Genomic DNA, 16,503 nt, shown 5'->3' on the forward strand with positions numbered 1-16,503 from the left:
CACAGCAAAACAGTGATGTGCTAGCGTTTTTATAATGATGATTGAGGGATAAAAGCTAGTGAGAATTTTGGGTGTACCTCCCTAATTGGACAGGGTCCCAGCTTAACATCTGACCCGGAATTTGGCATCTGCAACTTAGCAGTACTCCCTCTGTACTGCACCGGGATGTTGGCGCTGTTTTCTCAGCTCAAGTTTCTAAAATGGGACTTGAACCCAGCAATCTCCTGACTCTTAACAGGCAAGTGTTACCACTGAGACTCAAATGACATTTGCCTTTCTTGGACAAAATTCATTCAAAAGAGAAGTAAGGTGAATATAGTCATAGAGTCATTCAGTCCAAACAGTCTACACTGACCATGTTCCCAAACTCAAATTGTCCCACCTGCCTGCGCTTGGCCCAGATCCCTCCAAGCCTTTCCTATTCATGTAGTTACCCAAATGTCTATTAAATGTTGTAACTGTACCCACACCCACCACTTCCTCTGGAGGTTCATTCCACACACAACCCACTCTCTCCGTAAATAAATTGCCCCTCATCTTTTTAAAATCTTTTCCTCTCATCTTAAAAATGCACCCCATCATCTTGAAATCCCCCACCCCAGGGAAAAGACACCTGCGAGTCACCTTATCTATGCCCCTCATGATTTTATAATAATCAATAAGGCCACTCCTCAATCTTCTACATTTCAGTGAAAAAAGTCCCAGCCCAATCAACTTATCCTTATAACTCAAGCCCTCCATTCCTGGCAACATCCAGATAAATCTCTTCTGACCCCTCTCCAGCTTAAGCATATCCTTCCAATAACAGGGAGACCAGAACTGGACATTGTACTCCAAAAGAATAGTTCATGTTGAAAGAAACTGTCTATTGCACAAAGATTTAAACCACTTTATATTTCTTCAGGATGTTTACTCTTATTGCAAAGCTGACTGTATGAGTTGCAATTAACAACAGATGGGAAAACCTCACGCCATTTTCCTGCTCTTTTTGCAATTTCTGCTCCGCAGTCCCACCCTAACTTGGCGAGACATGCAGCATCTGACAGTCTTGACTTCCAAACGCAACCAACTGCATGATGAGGTCCACAAATGGAGGAGGAATGGTGTGGGCCTGGAGTTTAATCACCTCTTTGGGTATGGAGTGCTAGATGCCGGAGGGATGGTCAAAATGGCTAAAGACTGGAAGACAGTTCCTGAGAGGTTCCACTGTGTCGGAGGATCGGTGCAGGAGTCACAGTAAGTGGTAACTTACACAATTCTATGACACTTAAGATACACCTCCAAGAGAGCTTAAGATTTTATAATGACTGGAAAGTGCTTGTCAAGCCAGCCAATTCATCTGTCTTCCCCAGGGCTTGAACCCAGACCCAAGGCTGACATACCCAAAGCAGGCCTGAGGGAGTACTGCACTATCACAGATGCCATGTTTTAGCCGGTACTATTAACCAGCATAGCTGTGTGCCCTCCTACATAGATGGTAAAATGAAAGGCCTCTGTTTCAAAGAGGAACGGGGCAATTATCCTTGTGCCCCTGACGAATGCCATCCCTCAGTCAACATCACTGAATCTGAATGGCGCAGTTCTGCCAACAGTAAGGCTGTTCTGACAGGATGCTAGACTGAAGTTGTGAGTTGGGACCATGTGGAAGTCCCAGCTGACTCCTCGAGAATTGCCCTATAAGTTGAGACGTGTGATAGGCTGTTGCCTGCCGTCAGGAATACACCACGGATGTTGGAGACGCAGAGACATTGGAGGGTTCTCACTCACTGACCTGACTCGGTAAGGTTAGAGGATCAAACCCTGCTGGAAAACAGGGGTAATGATGAAACTGATTCCCTGAATGCTAACACTGACGCACCCCCTCCCCCATCCACTTGATCCCATCCAGATTCAACCATCATCTCCTTTCCTCATAACGCACAGACAAGGCACAGACCCTCACCCCAGTTCCACCGGATCCAACTCAACCTGACCTCAGCCCTCCCCCTAACCATTCTCCATCTCGACCTAACTCTGGCAGCCACAACATAACCATGTCCTACTGCCTATGACCCCAACGGCCTCCCAAAGCACTCTGTGATCTGAATACCCCCACCATATCCCTGAGACTGGGCTTGCCACAACAGCTCTCATTTACCCCCACCCAACCCCTACATCTATGCACCCATCTACTTGCTACTCCCTAAATCCCCATCCCTCTTCTACTAGCCTCCACCACTCACCTACCCTGCAAAGCCTTCTTCTGACGGATTAAATGCTGCTCTGGTTCGGGTCCTCTAACACCCCAGCACTGCACAATCTTCATGGCTGGCTAGTCATTCAATGGCCTTGTAGTTACAACAGTCAGGGATCACCTACAGACGTTCCCTTCTGTTTATTGAAATTATATACATCACATGGGAATGTATGTTCATACTGCCTCAAGGAACTCAGTATGTGATATGTTAAAACAGCTTTTGGAGGCTTTGTAAGTAATGAGGAGCTGAAGGAACAGGAAGATAATTCATCTATGTCTTGAGGGTCTGGGACATGTTGTTTAGTCACTACTTATAGTAACAAAGTGATTGAGGGGTTTAGAAGGATTGTGACAACTAGTTCACTGGAGGAGATTGAGATGATCATGCATCTATCTTCTGGGTGCATACTATATAAAACCTTCTTCGTCTGTATTTGAATATACTGGAGTTATGGGTGAAATGTATGGGTCAAACATTTAACTGGTATCAGTGCCAGATAGTGACCATCTCCAATAAGGCAGATCTAATCATTGTGCTTTTACACTATCTGGCACTACCTTACCTGAATCCCTAACAATCAACACTCTGGGGGTTTACTGTTGATCCAAAACTGAACTGGACCAGCCATATAAATGCTGTGGCTACAAGGCAAGGTCAGATGCTGGGAATTCTGAGGCGAGTAATTTACCTCTTGTTTTCCTAAAGCACGCCTGCTAGTTAAAAGGCATAAAGTCAGGAGTGTAATGGAATGGTTTCCACTTGCCTGGATGAGTGCAGCTTCCACAACACTCAAGAAACTCAACACCATCCAGGACAAAGCTCGACTGGCACCACATCCAGCTCCTACAACTGGCAGCAGTTTATACTATCTACAAGATGGAGTTCAACAACTCACCCAGTATCCTTCAACACTCCTTCCAAACCCACAACCTCCACTGTCTAGAAGAACAAGAGCAGCAGATACATAGAAACACCACCCACTACAAGTTCACCTCCAAGTCACACACCACGCTGACTTGGAAATACATTACCATTCGTTCATTGTCGCTGGGTCCAGTTCCTGGATCTTCCTTCTCAACAGCACTGTACTGTGTCCCCATGCCATACAGACTTCAGTTGTTCAAGAAGGCAGCTCTCCACCACCTTCTCAAGGGCATTTAGGGATGGACAATAAATGCTGGCTCTGCCACCAAATGCCGATGTCCTGTGAACGATGTCTTATAAAGCTTTCAGAGCCATAATCCAGTTGAAATTGTAAAACTTGGCACTGAGTTCTTAAAGTGGGTCATGAACTGAATAATAAGGAATGATGTAATGATTTAAAAGAAATGGATTGCCTGATGTGACTGAATGCCCATGCTGGATTATCTAATGTTGGCCCAGTTGGCTGGATAGCTGGCTTACAATACAGAGTGATTCCAACAACACAGGTTCAATTCCTGCACCAGCTGAGGTTACCATGAAGCTCCCTACTTCCCAAGGTCACCTCCCTCAGGTTAAACCACCACCAGTCACCTCTCTCTGATGTGACAGCAGTCTGCTAGGACTATAGCCACTATCACTTCCAGCAAAGATCTGATCCTGCGGTTAGTACAACTGATATTTGTTTAAATAATGGAAAAAGTACAATAATAAATAAAGTCAGAGATAGTAGGAACTGCCGATGCTGGAGTCTGAGATAACAACCCCCATCCCAACTCCCTACCTATACTCACCTTTCCTGGCTCCATCCCTGCCTCCTTGACCTATCCATCTTCTCTCCACCTATCTGTTCCTCTATCCACCCTCCATCAACGCCTCCCCCTCTTTCTATTTATTTCAGAGACCCCTTTCCCACCTCCATTTCTGAAGAAAGGTCCAGACCTGAAATGTCAGCTTTCCTACTCCTCTGATGCTGCCTGGCCTGCTGTGTTCATCCAGCTCTACACCTTGTTATAACAATAAATAAGAGAAGCACACCAGCATTGACTTTGACCAGTCATATTTGTTCTGGAAACCTTTAACTATTAAAGCATTAATTAAGATTTTGCACAGAATTAGTAACTGCTCCAGATGAAACAAATGCAGAGCCAGTTATCAGGATGAATGGTTCCCTATTGAAGTGTTAACTTCATAGTATGTAATTTTTTATGATAATATCTACGAATACAATTACTGGTTAATAGCAAGGGACATTGCTGAATCCAGACAAGTAAATAATGCTGCTTTCAAAGGAGTTGAGGAGCTGTGCCCTTCAGGGTGCATCCAATAAGACAAATTGCTTTCATTTTCACATTTTAAGACGTTAGTTTATGAGAAGTTGCAATCCAAGTGATTGGGTAACGTAATAATCAGCCCTTGCGGTAAAAGCCCATAAGAGAAATCAGAATAAATGAAAACCTCAGTGGCTTGGAAAATAGATGTAAAAGGCTGCAATGCTTAGCTGTCAGAATGCTCGATGCTTTACCACAGCTAAGAGCTTCCTGAGGCAAATGAAAAGAGTGGGAGGACATTTCTGGTAGATTGACTTCACCCACAGAGTGCTTTTAATCCCTGCTGATGCTGCAATTGTGTCGATAAAGCGCCACCTCGGGTTTGCAGTTCTTATGAAGGTACCTGCTGGTGCTGACAGCCTAGACATTGTTTCTCCCCAGTGTCTGGTGAGTCTCTGTTTCACCTTTGGAACTTACTTAGACTCTTTGCTGGAGTGCAGCTTTATCATTTCCATTCTACACAATCCACACTGCGATAGATCTAATGGAAAGTTGAAAAGGGGCAGAGGATCAACAAATCACTACCACGAATGAAGCACAAAGAATCACAATTTTTCAGACAATTGTTTCATAGAAGGGTCCTGACCCAAAGCGTCAACATTCCTGCTCCTCTGATGTTGCCTAGCCCGCTGTGTTCCTCCAGCTCTATACTGTGTTATCACTGACTCCAGCATCGACAGTTCTTACTATCACTGAGTGTTTCATAGTAGTTGCTTTACAATAACAGAGTCTTCAGATGACAGGTTGATTTTGGTAAATTAGCCGTAGTCTCAGCCTTAACTGACCGATCAAAAGTGAGTCCTTCTGCTTATGATCCCAGCCAGAGTTATGCTCCTGCTTGCTGACATCCTGTTCCTTCTCCTTGTCACAGAACAATCTCTTCGCAAGACAAGATGGTCCTAAAAATATCGACTGACGCATGTGAAGGCAAGGATAACTTTGTCCGCTACCTTGAGCATGTTCAGGCTGTGGTGACCATGAATGCCACCAGACGAGGTGACCTTAATGCCAACATGACTTCCCCAATGGGCACAAAGTCCATTCTGCTCAGCCGCAGGCCTCGGGATGATGACTCCAAGGTGGGCTTTGACAAATGGCCCTTCATGACAACACACACCTGGGGTGAGGATCCCAGGGGCACTTGGATCCTGGAGGTTGGCTTCGTTGGCGGCACCGAGCAGAAAGGAGTGCTCAAGGAATGGACATTGATGCTCCATGGGACGCAGAGTGCTCCTTACATAGACCAAAGAGTGAGTGATTACCAGTCCAAATTGGCCATGTCAAAGAAGGAAGAGCTGGAGGAAGAACTGGACGAAGCAGTGGAAAGAAGCCTGAAAAACCTGCTAACGAGAAACTAGTTTAGTAAATGCTGCATGTCAGTTTTTCATCCCCAAGTCCCACGTTGTAGCTGCTTTGTGATTTAACACTCCCTGAAATGAATGTTTCCTGTCACAAAATTATCACACCTTGCCATGATCTTAAATTCATCTGTCATACATTGTCAGTTAATAATTAAATTTAAATGACAATTTTTTTACACCGATAACTGTTAATTCCACAAATTTTATGTACAGTTGGTGACTGTAAGGATCGCTGGTGTGTGAAACTTAAAAGTGAAATCTTGCAAGCAAAGCAGTGATGGATTCTCTTTATATTTTTGTGATAAATGTTTATATAAAAAACGCACATTTCCAACTTTGCAGCTATAGCTTTCAGTATATTTCCTCTAAATGAGCTTAACTAAGCTGAAAGCAGGCTCTTATTAGCTGGGTAGACTTTACACTGTGTCACTGAAGGTGGGCACCATTGAATCATACACACCCACCTCTTCTGGTAATCGATAGGCAGAATAGTTTATTTCTCTGCATTGGGATATTACAAAATAAAACAGACGGTGCATTAGTAGAATATTGTTTTGTGAACAATTACTGCCCATTTTGTAACTGTGAACACTTCCGTTTTATTGCATTGTACAATATTAAAAAAAAATCTAAACCCAAAGCTGAAATCTTGAAAGTGAAGGTTTAGTTTGCCAATTGTTTATATCCCAGAACATCCATAGCAAGTATTAATGCAGTGATTCTGAACACTTGTACGCTCTCTGTCTGCAGTATTTCACATGGAATATGTACTGTACTATGCTCACTGCATAAGCTCTAGCAAGATGTTTTGTGGTAAGATTAACAATGTTTAAACAGTGCAGTCTGTTGGATGGGAGAAAAAAGCCAAGTTAATGATAATGTGTTTCGGAATTGAATCAACTCAGCCTCTGGAAACTGATGACGGTGGAATGAAATGAGGAAAGTAAATGGTTTTGCTCCTCTTAAAACAGATTACAAGGTATAGGAGCAGAGTCAGGCCATTCAGCCCATCAAGTATGCTCCGCCCTCAAATCATTGCCGATATGTTTCACAATTCCATTCCCCTGCCTTCTCCTCATAACTCTTGATCCTCTTACTCATCCAGAACCTGTCTATTTCTGTCTTATATACAGTCAATGACTTGACCTCCACAGCCCTCAGCAACATTACCAACAGGAGGAGCCATTCAACCCTTTGATTCTCTTCCAGCAATCAATTAATTCTTGGCTAAATTCCCTCTTGACTCCATGTAACCACTCTAGTTTTGTAATCCTTACCCTTCTTGCCTAACAACAATCCAGCAGTTCTCAGATTTTACATTTCTGACAAACCACACTCCCACTACCTCAACACCTTTTCGAGAAAGACAGAGCTTCATATCTCCACTCCCTATTCAGTGCTAACTGACATTGCTCATGAATGGTCTCACCTAAAGTTCTTAGCTTCTGCCTCTTTGCTCTGGGCTCCCCCTACCAAAGAAATTCACTTCCCACTAATCAGTCCTTTCGTCTTCTGGTTGAACTTTTCAATCTCAAATTAATCAGATGACACTTCACACTATCGGGGCAATATTTACTGAATTTTTTGAGAAGTGGCAGAACTCGCTTCTCCTGACCCAGGCAGATAGAAAGGGAAATGTTTGCTGGCACACTGCTAAATATTATCCAGTTTCTGTCACAAACTGTACAGGAAAAACACAATGATATGACTCAGAACCAATTCATGCAGGAATGCAACAGTTCACGTGTGCGTTGTATTTATTTGATTTGATTTATTACTGTCTCATGCACCTAGGTACAGTGAAAAGTTTGGTTTTGTGTGCAGTACAGACAGATCATACCATACGAAGTGCATTTGGGTAATAGAACAGAGTGAGGAATAAAATGTTATGGCTGCAGAGGAGGAGCACAAAGAACAAGATTGACATTAAATTTGAAATGTCCATTCAGCAGTCTAATAACAGCAGGGAAGAAGCTGTTCTTGAATCTGTTGGAATATGTATTTAAGCTTTTGTATCTTCTGCCCAACAGAAGAGGTTGAAAGAGATTATAACCAGGATAGGCAGGGTACATGATTATGTTGGCAGTCTTTCCAAGGAAGTGCGAAGTATAGAACTGGCTGTCCAATGGGAAGTTAAGTCGAGATAGAAACATTGATAAAGCATGCATCTGGGGGAGACAGTGTGTGTTGTCACTGATCTGGTAATCCAGAGATACCAGTAGGATAGGTTTGAATCTTAGCATGGTAATTTAAGTTTAATCAATAAATATGCTTGTCTCAGTTGGCCAGCGCATTGAGTATTGGAGTTGGGAGGTCATGTTGTGGCTATACAGGACATTGGTTAGGCCACTATTGGAATATTGCGTTCAATTCTGACCTCCCGTTATAGGGAGCATGTTATGAAACTTGAAAGGGTTCAGAAAAGATTTACTTTACAACGATCTTCCCAGGGTTGGAAGGTTTGAGCTATAGAGAAAGGCTGAATAGCTTGGGATTATTTTCCCTGGAGCATTGGAGTCTGAGGGGTGAACTTATACAAGTTTATAAAATCATGGGGGAGTGGTGCACAGGGTGATTAGCCAAGGGTATTTTTTCCAAGATAAGGGAGTCTAAGACTACAGAGCATAGGTTTGACCTGAGAGAGGAAAGATTGAAAAGAGACCTAAAGGGCAACTTTTTCCACAAAGAGGGTGGTGCGTGTATGGAATGAGCTGCCAGAGGAAGTGGTGGAGGCTGGTACAATTACAACATTTAAAAGGCATCTGGATGGGTACATGAAGAGGAAGGGTTTAGAGGGATATGGACCAAATGTTGGCAAATGGCACTGGATTAATTTAGGATATCTGGTAGGCATGAACGAATTGGACCAAAGGGTCTGTTTCCGTGCTATATATCTCTATGACTTTATGACTCTGTTTGAAAGCTAGTCTCGGTGTCAATGACCACAACATTAATTGTTGTAAAACCCCATCTGGTTCACTAATGCCCTTCAAGGAAGGAAACTACCATCCATACCTGGTCTGCCCTACATGTGACCTCAGACCCACAGCAATGCGTTGACTCTTAACTGTCTTCTGCGTTATATCTTAATTTGTTCGTGGGATGGGAGCATCACTGACTAGGCCTGACTACTTATTGCCCAGGTAAGAGTCAATTTCATTGCTGTCGGTCTGGAGTCACATGTAGGTCAGATCAGGATGGCTGATTTCCTTCTGAAAGGGCACCAGTGAACCGGTGGGTTTTTGCAACAATCACATTTCTGAGAATAGACTACGCTTTTGTTCCCCGCTTCTTTCCAGATTTTAATTCAACCCACATTTCGCCAAAAGGCTAGGTAGGATTCAAGGCCATATCCTCAGAATATTAGCCTGGGGTTCTGCATTCCCAGTGAATCATCTGAAGGGCAATTACAGCTGGTTAGAAATGATGGCCCTATCAGCAAAGCCCACACCCCATGAAAGGGAAATAATATTTGTTCCATCATGTTCTATGGCATGCATCATCTAAAAAATATCAAGGCAGTACAATTCAATTTGCTGCGATTACTATTAAGGAATGTCAGCAGCTAATTGGTGAAGGTAATAGGAAATTTAGCTTGTGTGTCTGTGGGATAAACACATTCTTGACTATCAATGTACAGCCAGTTATTAATTATTGACTCTCTCTGACCATATGAGTTCATGGCAGTGATTCAGTTTACTCTTCACATTTTGGTCTCAAAAATATGATCTGATTTATTCAGAAATTAAAGACTCTTCCAAAACTGGAGAAACACCACAAGTTCTTCCACTTGCAAGGGATACTGCCAGGACTAATGAACTTCTCTTAATCCTGGCAATCTGGGGTGGGGGTGGGGTTTGGGGAGTGGGGAGCAGTTTCAGAATCCAACTTGGGAGGAGGATTGGAGGCCATGGGAATGCAGGGTCAGGGAAGACCTGGTGAGGACAGGGGAGTGAGAAATCACGGTGGGTGTGTAAGGGGGCAGGGAGCTGCAGTGTCTGTTCATGGGAGGATGTCCAGGCAAACCCTTTGGAACTAGTGGTTAATTGCAAAAGCCAATTGCAACCCTCTGAACCCTGGCCTCTCATCTCAGGTTTAGTTCACTGGTCCATGACACTGTCAACATTTGAATGAAGTGCAAACAAGAAGTCTTGCCTCATTATAATATACAAAGTGTGGAGGTGCCAGTGTTGGATTGGGTGTGCTTTAGTGATTGGGACCAGGTGGACCTCATTCACTACAAGGTTCTCAATTGCGGCTGTTATCCTGGACCGATCAGGAAAGCCCTGGATGATCAGTATAACCAGGAGACGACATGGTGGTGGGGATCCCCAGTGGAGGGCTCTCTATTCGGGAGTCCTTCCATTTTCCCTCGGGGATCTGGGGGGAAGGATGTTGCATGTACGGCCCCACGTAACCACAGACTGTGGTGGTACAAGGACTCCCAGCCCAACTGTCTGTTTTGCGGCGCTGTGGAGTCTGTGGGCCATGTATAAATGGGGTGTGAGTGCTCATTCTCCTTTTTCAGTTACCTCAGAGACCTCCTTTTGTGTTTTTGTTGCACTTCAGCCCTGTGCTCCTGATCTTTGGGCACCTGGCACAGAGCGGGGTGGGTAGGTCAGAAGATCTCCCCATGGGTCTGCTCCTGGGCCTGGCCAAGCTGGGCATTAACAGGTCCCAGCAGCGGGCTGTGGAGCTGCTCATTATGGCCAACTGCTTGCCCCTTCTGCCATGGCTACATCTGCGCCCAGGTTTCCCTGGAGAAGGAGCACGTGCTATACATCGGCTCTCTCAATGCCTTTCAGGAGAGGAGGGCACCGCGGGGTGTGAAGTGCTATATTTCCCCCTCAAACTCTATTTTGATTTGATCCCTGCCCTCCCCCTCACGTTTTCTTTCACGTAAGCTTTTAACCAAAGGGGCTCTGCTTGACACTAGTTCTTTTAGTCACATGGGTGTTTATCAATAAAGTTATTTACACATCTGCAGTTTTCACTGTGTCCTGCGCTTACACACACACATGGATGGCGGGGGGAAAAAGTTATATAAAACCAGGAGATTTAGAATCTCCTTAGTTCTGATGACTGGCTCCAACCTGGTTGGTGACAGCCAGTGTACTGTGCACAAGTGAAAAGCAATTGCACACGTAAATAAATGTGTGGTATACCAGCCTCTGTGCAGTTATTTCAGGTGGAGAAGGTCAGAAATCACACAACACCAGGTTATAGTCAAATGGGTTCATTTGAAAACACAAGCTTCCATAGCACTGCTCCTTCGTTGCTCTATAACCTGGAGTTGTGTGACTTCTGACAGGATTCAAAGTGACGACAAGAGCAGTTTGGATTCCCACTTCTGATTTGTAATAAATGGGCAGTGAACAAGTTGGACATGAGTTGGGGTCAAAATTTGAATTTTTCATGCTTTAAACCTCTACCAGAACCTGAACACGTCCAATTTTGCTGGGGGGGGGGGGTTAAAATTCTGCATGTGGAGACAAAAAATAAGAATCAGGTTAATGGTCGGTATCTTTTTCCTAGGACGGGGGAATTTCAAAATTAGAGGGCATATTTTTAGAGGAAGAGGAGAGAGATTTAAAAAAGACATGCGGGTAATTTTTTACTTGGAGGGTGGCTCATGTGTGGAATGTACTTTCTGAGCAAGTGGTGGATATGGGTACAATTACATTTAAAAGATATTTGCAAGTACATGAATAGGAAAGATTTGGAGGGATATGGGCCAGGAGCAGGCAGGTGGGACTAGTTTAGTTTGGGATTATGTTTAGCATGGACTGGTCAGACTGAAGAGTCTGTTTCTGTGCTGAATGACTATGTCTGTATGACTCTGCTCAGAAAACTATCTCTGGTGGCGTTATGGCAAACAACGAACAAAGAACAAAGAAACCTACAGCACAGGAACAGGCCCTTCGGCCCTCCAAGCCTGCGCCGATCAAGATCCTCTGTCTAACCTGTCATCTATTTTCTAAGGGTCTGTGTCCACTTGCTCCCTGTCCATCCATGTACCTGTCCAAATATATCTTAAAAGATGCTAACGTGTCTGTGTCTACCACCTCTGCTGGCAAACGCGTTCCAGGCACCCACCACCCTCTGTGTAAAGAACTTTCCATGCATATCTCCCTTAAACTTGCCTCCTCTCACTTTGAACTCATGACCCCTAGTAATTGAGTCCCCCACTCTGGGAAAAAGCTTCTTGCTATCCACCCTGTCTGTACCCCTCATGATTTTGTAGACCTCAATCAGGTCCCCCCTCAATCTCTGTCTTTCTAATGAAAATAATCCTAATCTATTCAACCTCTCTTCATAGCTAGCACCCTCCATACCAGGCAACATCCTGGTGAACCTCCTCTGCACCCTCTCCAAAGCATCCTCATCCTGTTGGTAATGTGGCAACCAGAACTGTGCACAGTAGCCTTAACTAGTAGTCTAGACCTCCTGTTGATGCTATGGGAGCACAGATTCAAATTCTACAGTAGCAGCTGGATGTATCTGGAATTGAAAGCAGGTGTCAGTAATGGCAACAGTAAAACTATCAACAGCTGTGAAAAAGAAAATTGGTCTCTAATGCCCCTTAGTGGAGGCATCAGTTCAAGGGCAATTAAGGATGGTCAATAAATGTGAGTTTGCTGGTGACGCACATTAGCCATGGAAGAAGAGATAAATCAGCCATCACATTCTGAGATAATTACCTTCTCAAGTTCAGAAAGCTATAACTTGATAATAGGGCAGATGTTCTCTCCACTTTACATGCAACAAAATGATCAACCTGTTGAGGGAAGATGAGAAAACAGACAGCTTTTTCTTTTTCTACACATCAGGATCAGTGCAAGAATGCCTAATTTCAAGGGGAGCAATGATCTATAGTGCATGTGTACCGATTCCCACAGCTACCTAGAATATACCTCCTCCGACCCACCCCCCTGCAAACATTCCATCCCCTATTCCCAAGTCCTCCGCCTCCGACGCATCTGCTCCCACGATGAGGCATTCCACTCCCGCACATCCCAGATGGTCGCATTCTTCAAGGGCCGCAACTACACCCCGCCCCACACCGCCGCAGTGGTCGAGAACGCCCTTGACCGTGTCTCCCGCATTTCCCACAGCACATCCCTCACACCCTGTCCCTGCCATAACTGCCCCAAGAGAAGCCCCCTCGTTCTCACATACCACCCCACCAACCTCCGGATACAACGCATCATCCTCCAACACTTCCGCCATCTACAATCCGACGCCACCACCCAAGACATTTTTCCATCCCCACCCTTGTCTGCTTTCCGGAGAGACCACTCTCTCCGTGACTCTCTTGTTCACTCCACACTGCCCTCCAACCCCACCACTCCCGGCACCTTCCCCTGCAACCGCAGGAAGTGCTACACTTGAGCCACACCTTATCCCTCACCGCTATCCCTGGCCCCAAGATGACTGTCCATATTAAGCAGATGTTCACCTGCACATCTGCCAATGTAGTATACTGCATCAACTGTACCCGGTGTGGCTTCCTCTACATTGGGGAAACCAAGCGGAGGCTTGGGGACCGCTTTGCAGAACACCTCCGCTCGGTTCGCAACAAACAATTGCACCTCCCAGTCGCGAACCATTTCAACTCCCCCTCCCATTCCTCAGACGACATGTCCATCATGGGCCTCCTGCAGTGTCAAAATGATGCCACCCGAAAGTTGCATGAACAGCAACTCATATTCCGCTTGGGAACCCTGCAGCCCAATGGTATCAATGTGGACTTCACCAGTTTCAAAATCTCCCCTTCCCCTACAGCATCCCTAAACCAGCCCAGCTCGTCCCCGCCTTCCTAACCTTTTCTTCCTCTCACCTATCCCCTCCTCCCACCTCAAGCCGCACCTCCATTTCCCACCTAACAACCTCATCCCACCTCCTTGGCCTGTCTGTCCTCCCCGGACTGACCTATCCCCTCCCCACCTATCTTCTCCTCCATCCATCTTCGGTCCGCCTCCCTTTCTCTCCCTATTTATTTCAGAACCCTCTCCCCATCCCCCTCTCTGATGAAGGGTCTAGGCCCGAAACGTCAGCTTTTGTGCTCCTGAGATGCTGCTTGGCCTGCTGTGTTCATCCAGCTCCACACTTTGTTATGTTATAACAGGTTAGAGATTGTTTTGGTGTAAGTCAACAACCATTCAGTAATTTTACCCGGGTCTGTAAAAGCTATTGACAAACAATCAGCAGTCTATTTTCATGCAGCATATATTGTTGTTGCCTTTGAAATGTGGCATTCTTGTGATTCTGTCCTGATCAGTGCAACAGGAAAAGTTACAACGTATGTCTTTTGACAGTAAAACTCAAGAGCTGTAGTATGAGGTGACTAACTATAACTGCTTTGCAAAAATATTTTCAATCGTATATTTCAACTCCAGATTCCATTGGCTCATATTATTAGCTGTAAGAAAAAGCTCAAATTATATGCCAGGGCAATATGCTAAGAACGTCAAGGAGCAGCAAAATGCAGTGAGGCTCATTGAGTCATAGAGTCATACAGCATGAAATCAGACCCTTTGGTTCAACTAGACCTTCGCGACCCAGTTCCAAAACTAAGCTAGTTCCACCTCCCTGCATTTGGTCCATTATCTCTCCATCTTTCCTATTCATATACTTACTCAAATGTCTGTTAAACATTAACTGCATCTGCACCCATCACTTCCTCAGACAGTTGATTACACCCACGAACCACACTCCGGATAAAAATGTTGCCCCTTCTTAAATTTTTCTCCTTTCACCTTAAAAATATGCTTCCCTAGTTTTGAACAGCCCTATCCTAAGGAAAAGATCTTTGCTATTCACCTTACCCTCATGATTGTATTAACCTCGATAAGATCACCCCTCAACCTCCTACATTCCAGTGGAAACGTACCCTGCCCGTTCAACCTATTTTTATAACTCAAACCCTCCATTTCCAGCAACATCCTGTAAATCTTTTCTGAACAGTCTTCAGTTTAATCATACCCTTCCCATAACAGGGCGACCAGAACTGAACACAGTGCTCCAGAAGAGGCCTCATCAATATCCTGTACAACAATGTGACATCCCAACTCCCATACTCAAAGGACTGAGCAATGAAGACAATTTCGTTTTGTCTGCATGTTTACCAATTTGCTCACTATTTAAATATAATGTCAGTTATAAATGGCGAGAATGAAATACCACTTTCACAATATGGTTAGGAAATATTGCATTGCCCATTCCTGTCCCCAAAGCAAACTGAAAAAAAATACTTTCCTTTACATCGTGAGGTTTAACCTTTAAGGTTTAACCTTCCTTATTCCTCCGAATACAGTTGTGTAAATTGTAATCGTGGATGGTCCCAGGGCTAACCTCAAACTGCCAGAGTCATAAAAATACCAAATTTCAAAGGGAATTACCAAAATGATGAAAAAGCCTTGTATACATAAAGCAACTTATATGATTTCAACAATACTATAGAACCATATATAAACACCTTTAATGTAACAAAATATCCCAAAATGTTTCACAGGAATATTATCAAACACACCAAGCCATACAACTTTAATATTATGGCAGAGGGCAAAATCTCAGTCAAAGATAGAAGCTTTAAACATCCTCTTGATAGAGCTTAGAGAGGGGCAGGAGGGTAGATGTTTAGAGAGGGAATTCCAGAGCTTGGTGTCTAAACAGCAGAAGGCATAGTTGCCAATACTGGAATGATCAAAATTGGTTTTGCTCAGGATAAGTGCAATACAAGATCGATGAGAATTATGGGGCTGGAGGTTATAGGGGATAAGGAGAGTTGAGGGCTTGGAGGGATTTGAAAATCAAGAGTTTCAAAACTCACATATTACTTAACTGGGAGGTATCGTAGGTCACTGAGTACGCAGATGATGAATGAACATGGGCCCACAACTTGGGATTATCTCAACCTGACGGCAGTAGAGAGTGGGGCACCAGACAGGAATATGTGGAAATGGTCGAGTCTGAAGTTACAAAGAGGTGGATAAGAATTTCAGCAGATTTGACTGAGGCAGTTGATGTAACGGGAGTGAAAATAGGTAATTTGAGTGATGGCACAAATATGTGGTCAGCTCAGTATGTCCCAAGGCCCCTATTTTTACAATCAATGAAGTACCTCTGAAACATAATCACTGTTGGAGGACAACACATAACATCCACTGAATTTTAGGTAATATTGTAGGGCAACTAGGCCAAAGTTTGAAGTATTATCTACAGTCTTATGAAATTTGATGTACTAACTCTGGTCATTTCTGAACTGGAAGCTTCAGTACTGTAAAGACCAATAGCATAAGAAGAGATTAAACAGGATCAGAAGTAGGCCTTTTGGCCCCTTAAGCCAGTTCCAATATTCATTAGGATCATGGCTGACCTATCGGTTCAACTCTGTGATTACCCATATTATTGCTTTATTTGCATATTTCCTTTCATATTGTAAATCTATTGACTTCTGTTGTGTACATACTCAATGGCTGAGCCTCCACAACCCTCTGAGACAGAGAATTCCCGAGATTCTATGCCTCCTGAATGGTGAATTCTCCCCAACTAAGTCCAAAATGGACGACCTGAGATTCTGATTCCTAGCTTTAAACTGTCTAGCCAAGAACTGGCAACCTCTCAGCATCCATCCTCTGAAGCCCCTTGTGA

General features: G+C 44.2%; 1 protein-coding gene across 1 annotated transcript in view; it reads left to right on the plus strand.

Moving 5' to 3' along the window:
* Window positions 1-6,693, plus strand: part of pcsk2 (proprotein convertase subtilisin/kexin type 2) — a 77,071-nt gene extending 70,378 nt beyond the window's left edge. Inside the window, exons 11-12 of the mRNA XM_048536895.2 lie at window positions 1,009-1,236; window positions 5,361-6,693. Of these exons, the coding sequence (XP_048392852.1) occupies window positions 1,009-1,236; window positions 5,361-5,847 (715 nt within the window). The 3' untranslated portion in view covers window positions 5,848-6,693. The remainder of the gene's footprint in view (window positions 1-1,008; window positions 1,237-5,360) is intronic.
* The last annotated feature ends 9,810 nt before the right edge of the window (window positions 6,694-16,503 follow it).

This window comes from Stegostoma tigrinum, chromosome 9 (assembly GCF_030684315.1).
Source record: "Stegostoma tigrinum isolate sSteTig4 chromosome 9, sSteTig4.hap1, whole genome shotgun sequence".
In the NCBI taxonomy this organism is placed as follows: Eukaryota; Metazoa; Chordata; class Chondrichthyes; order Orectolobiformes; family Stegostomatidae; genus Stegostoma; species Stegostoma tigrinum.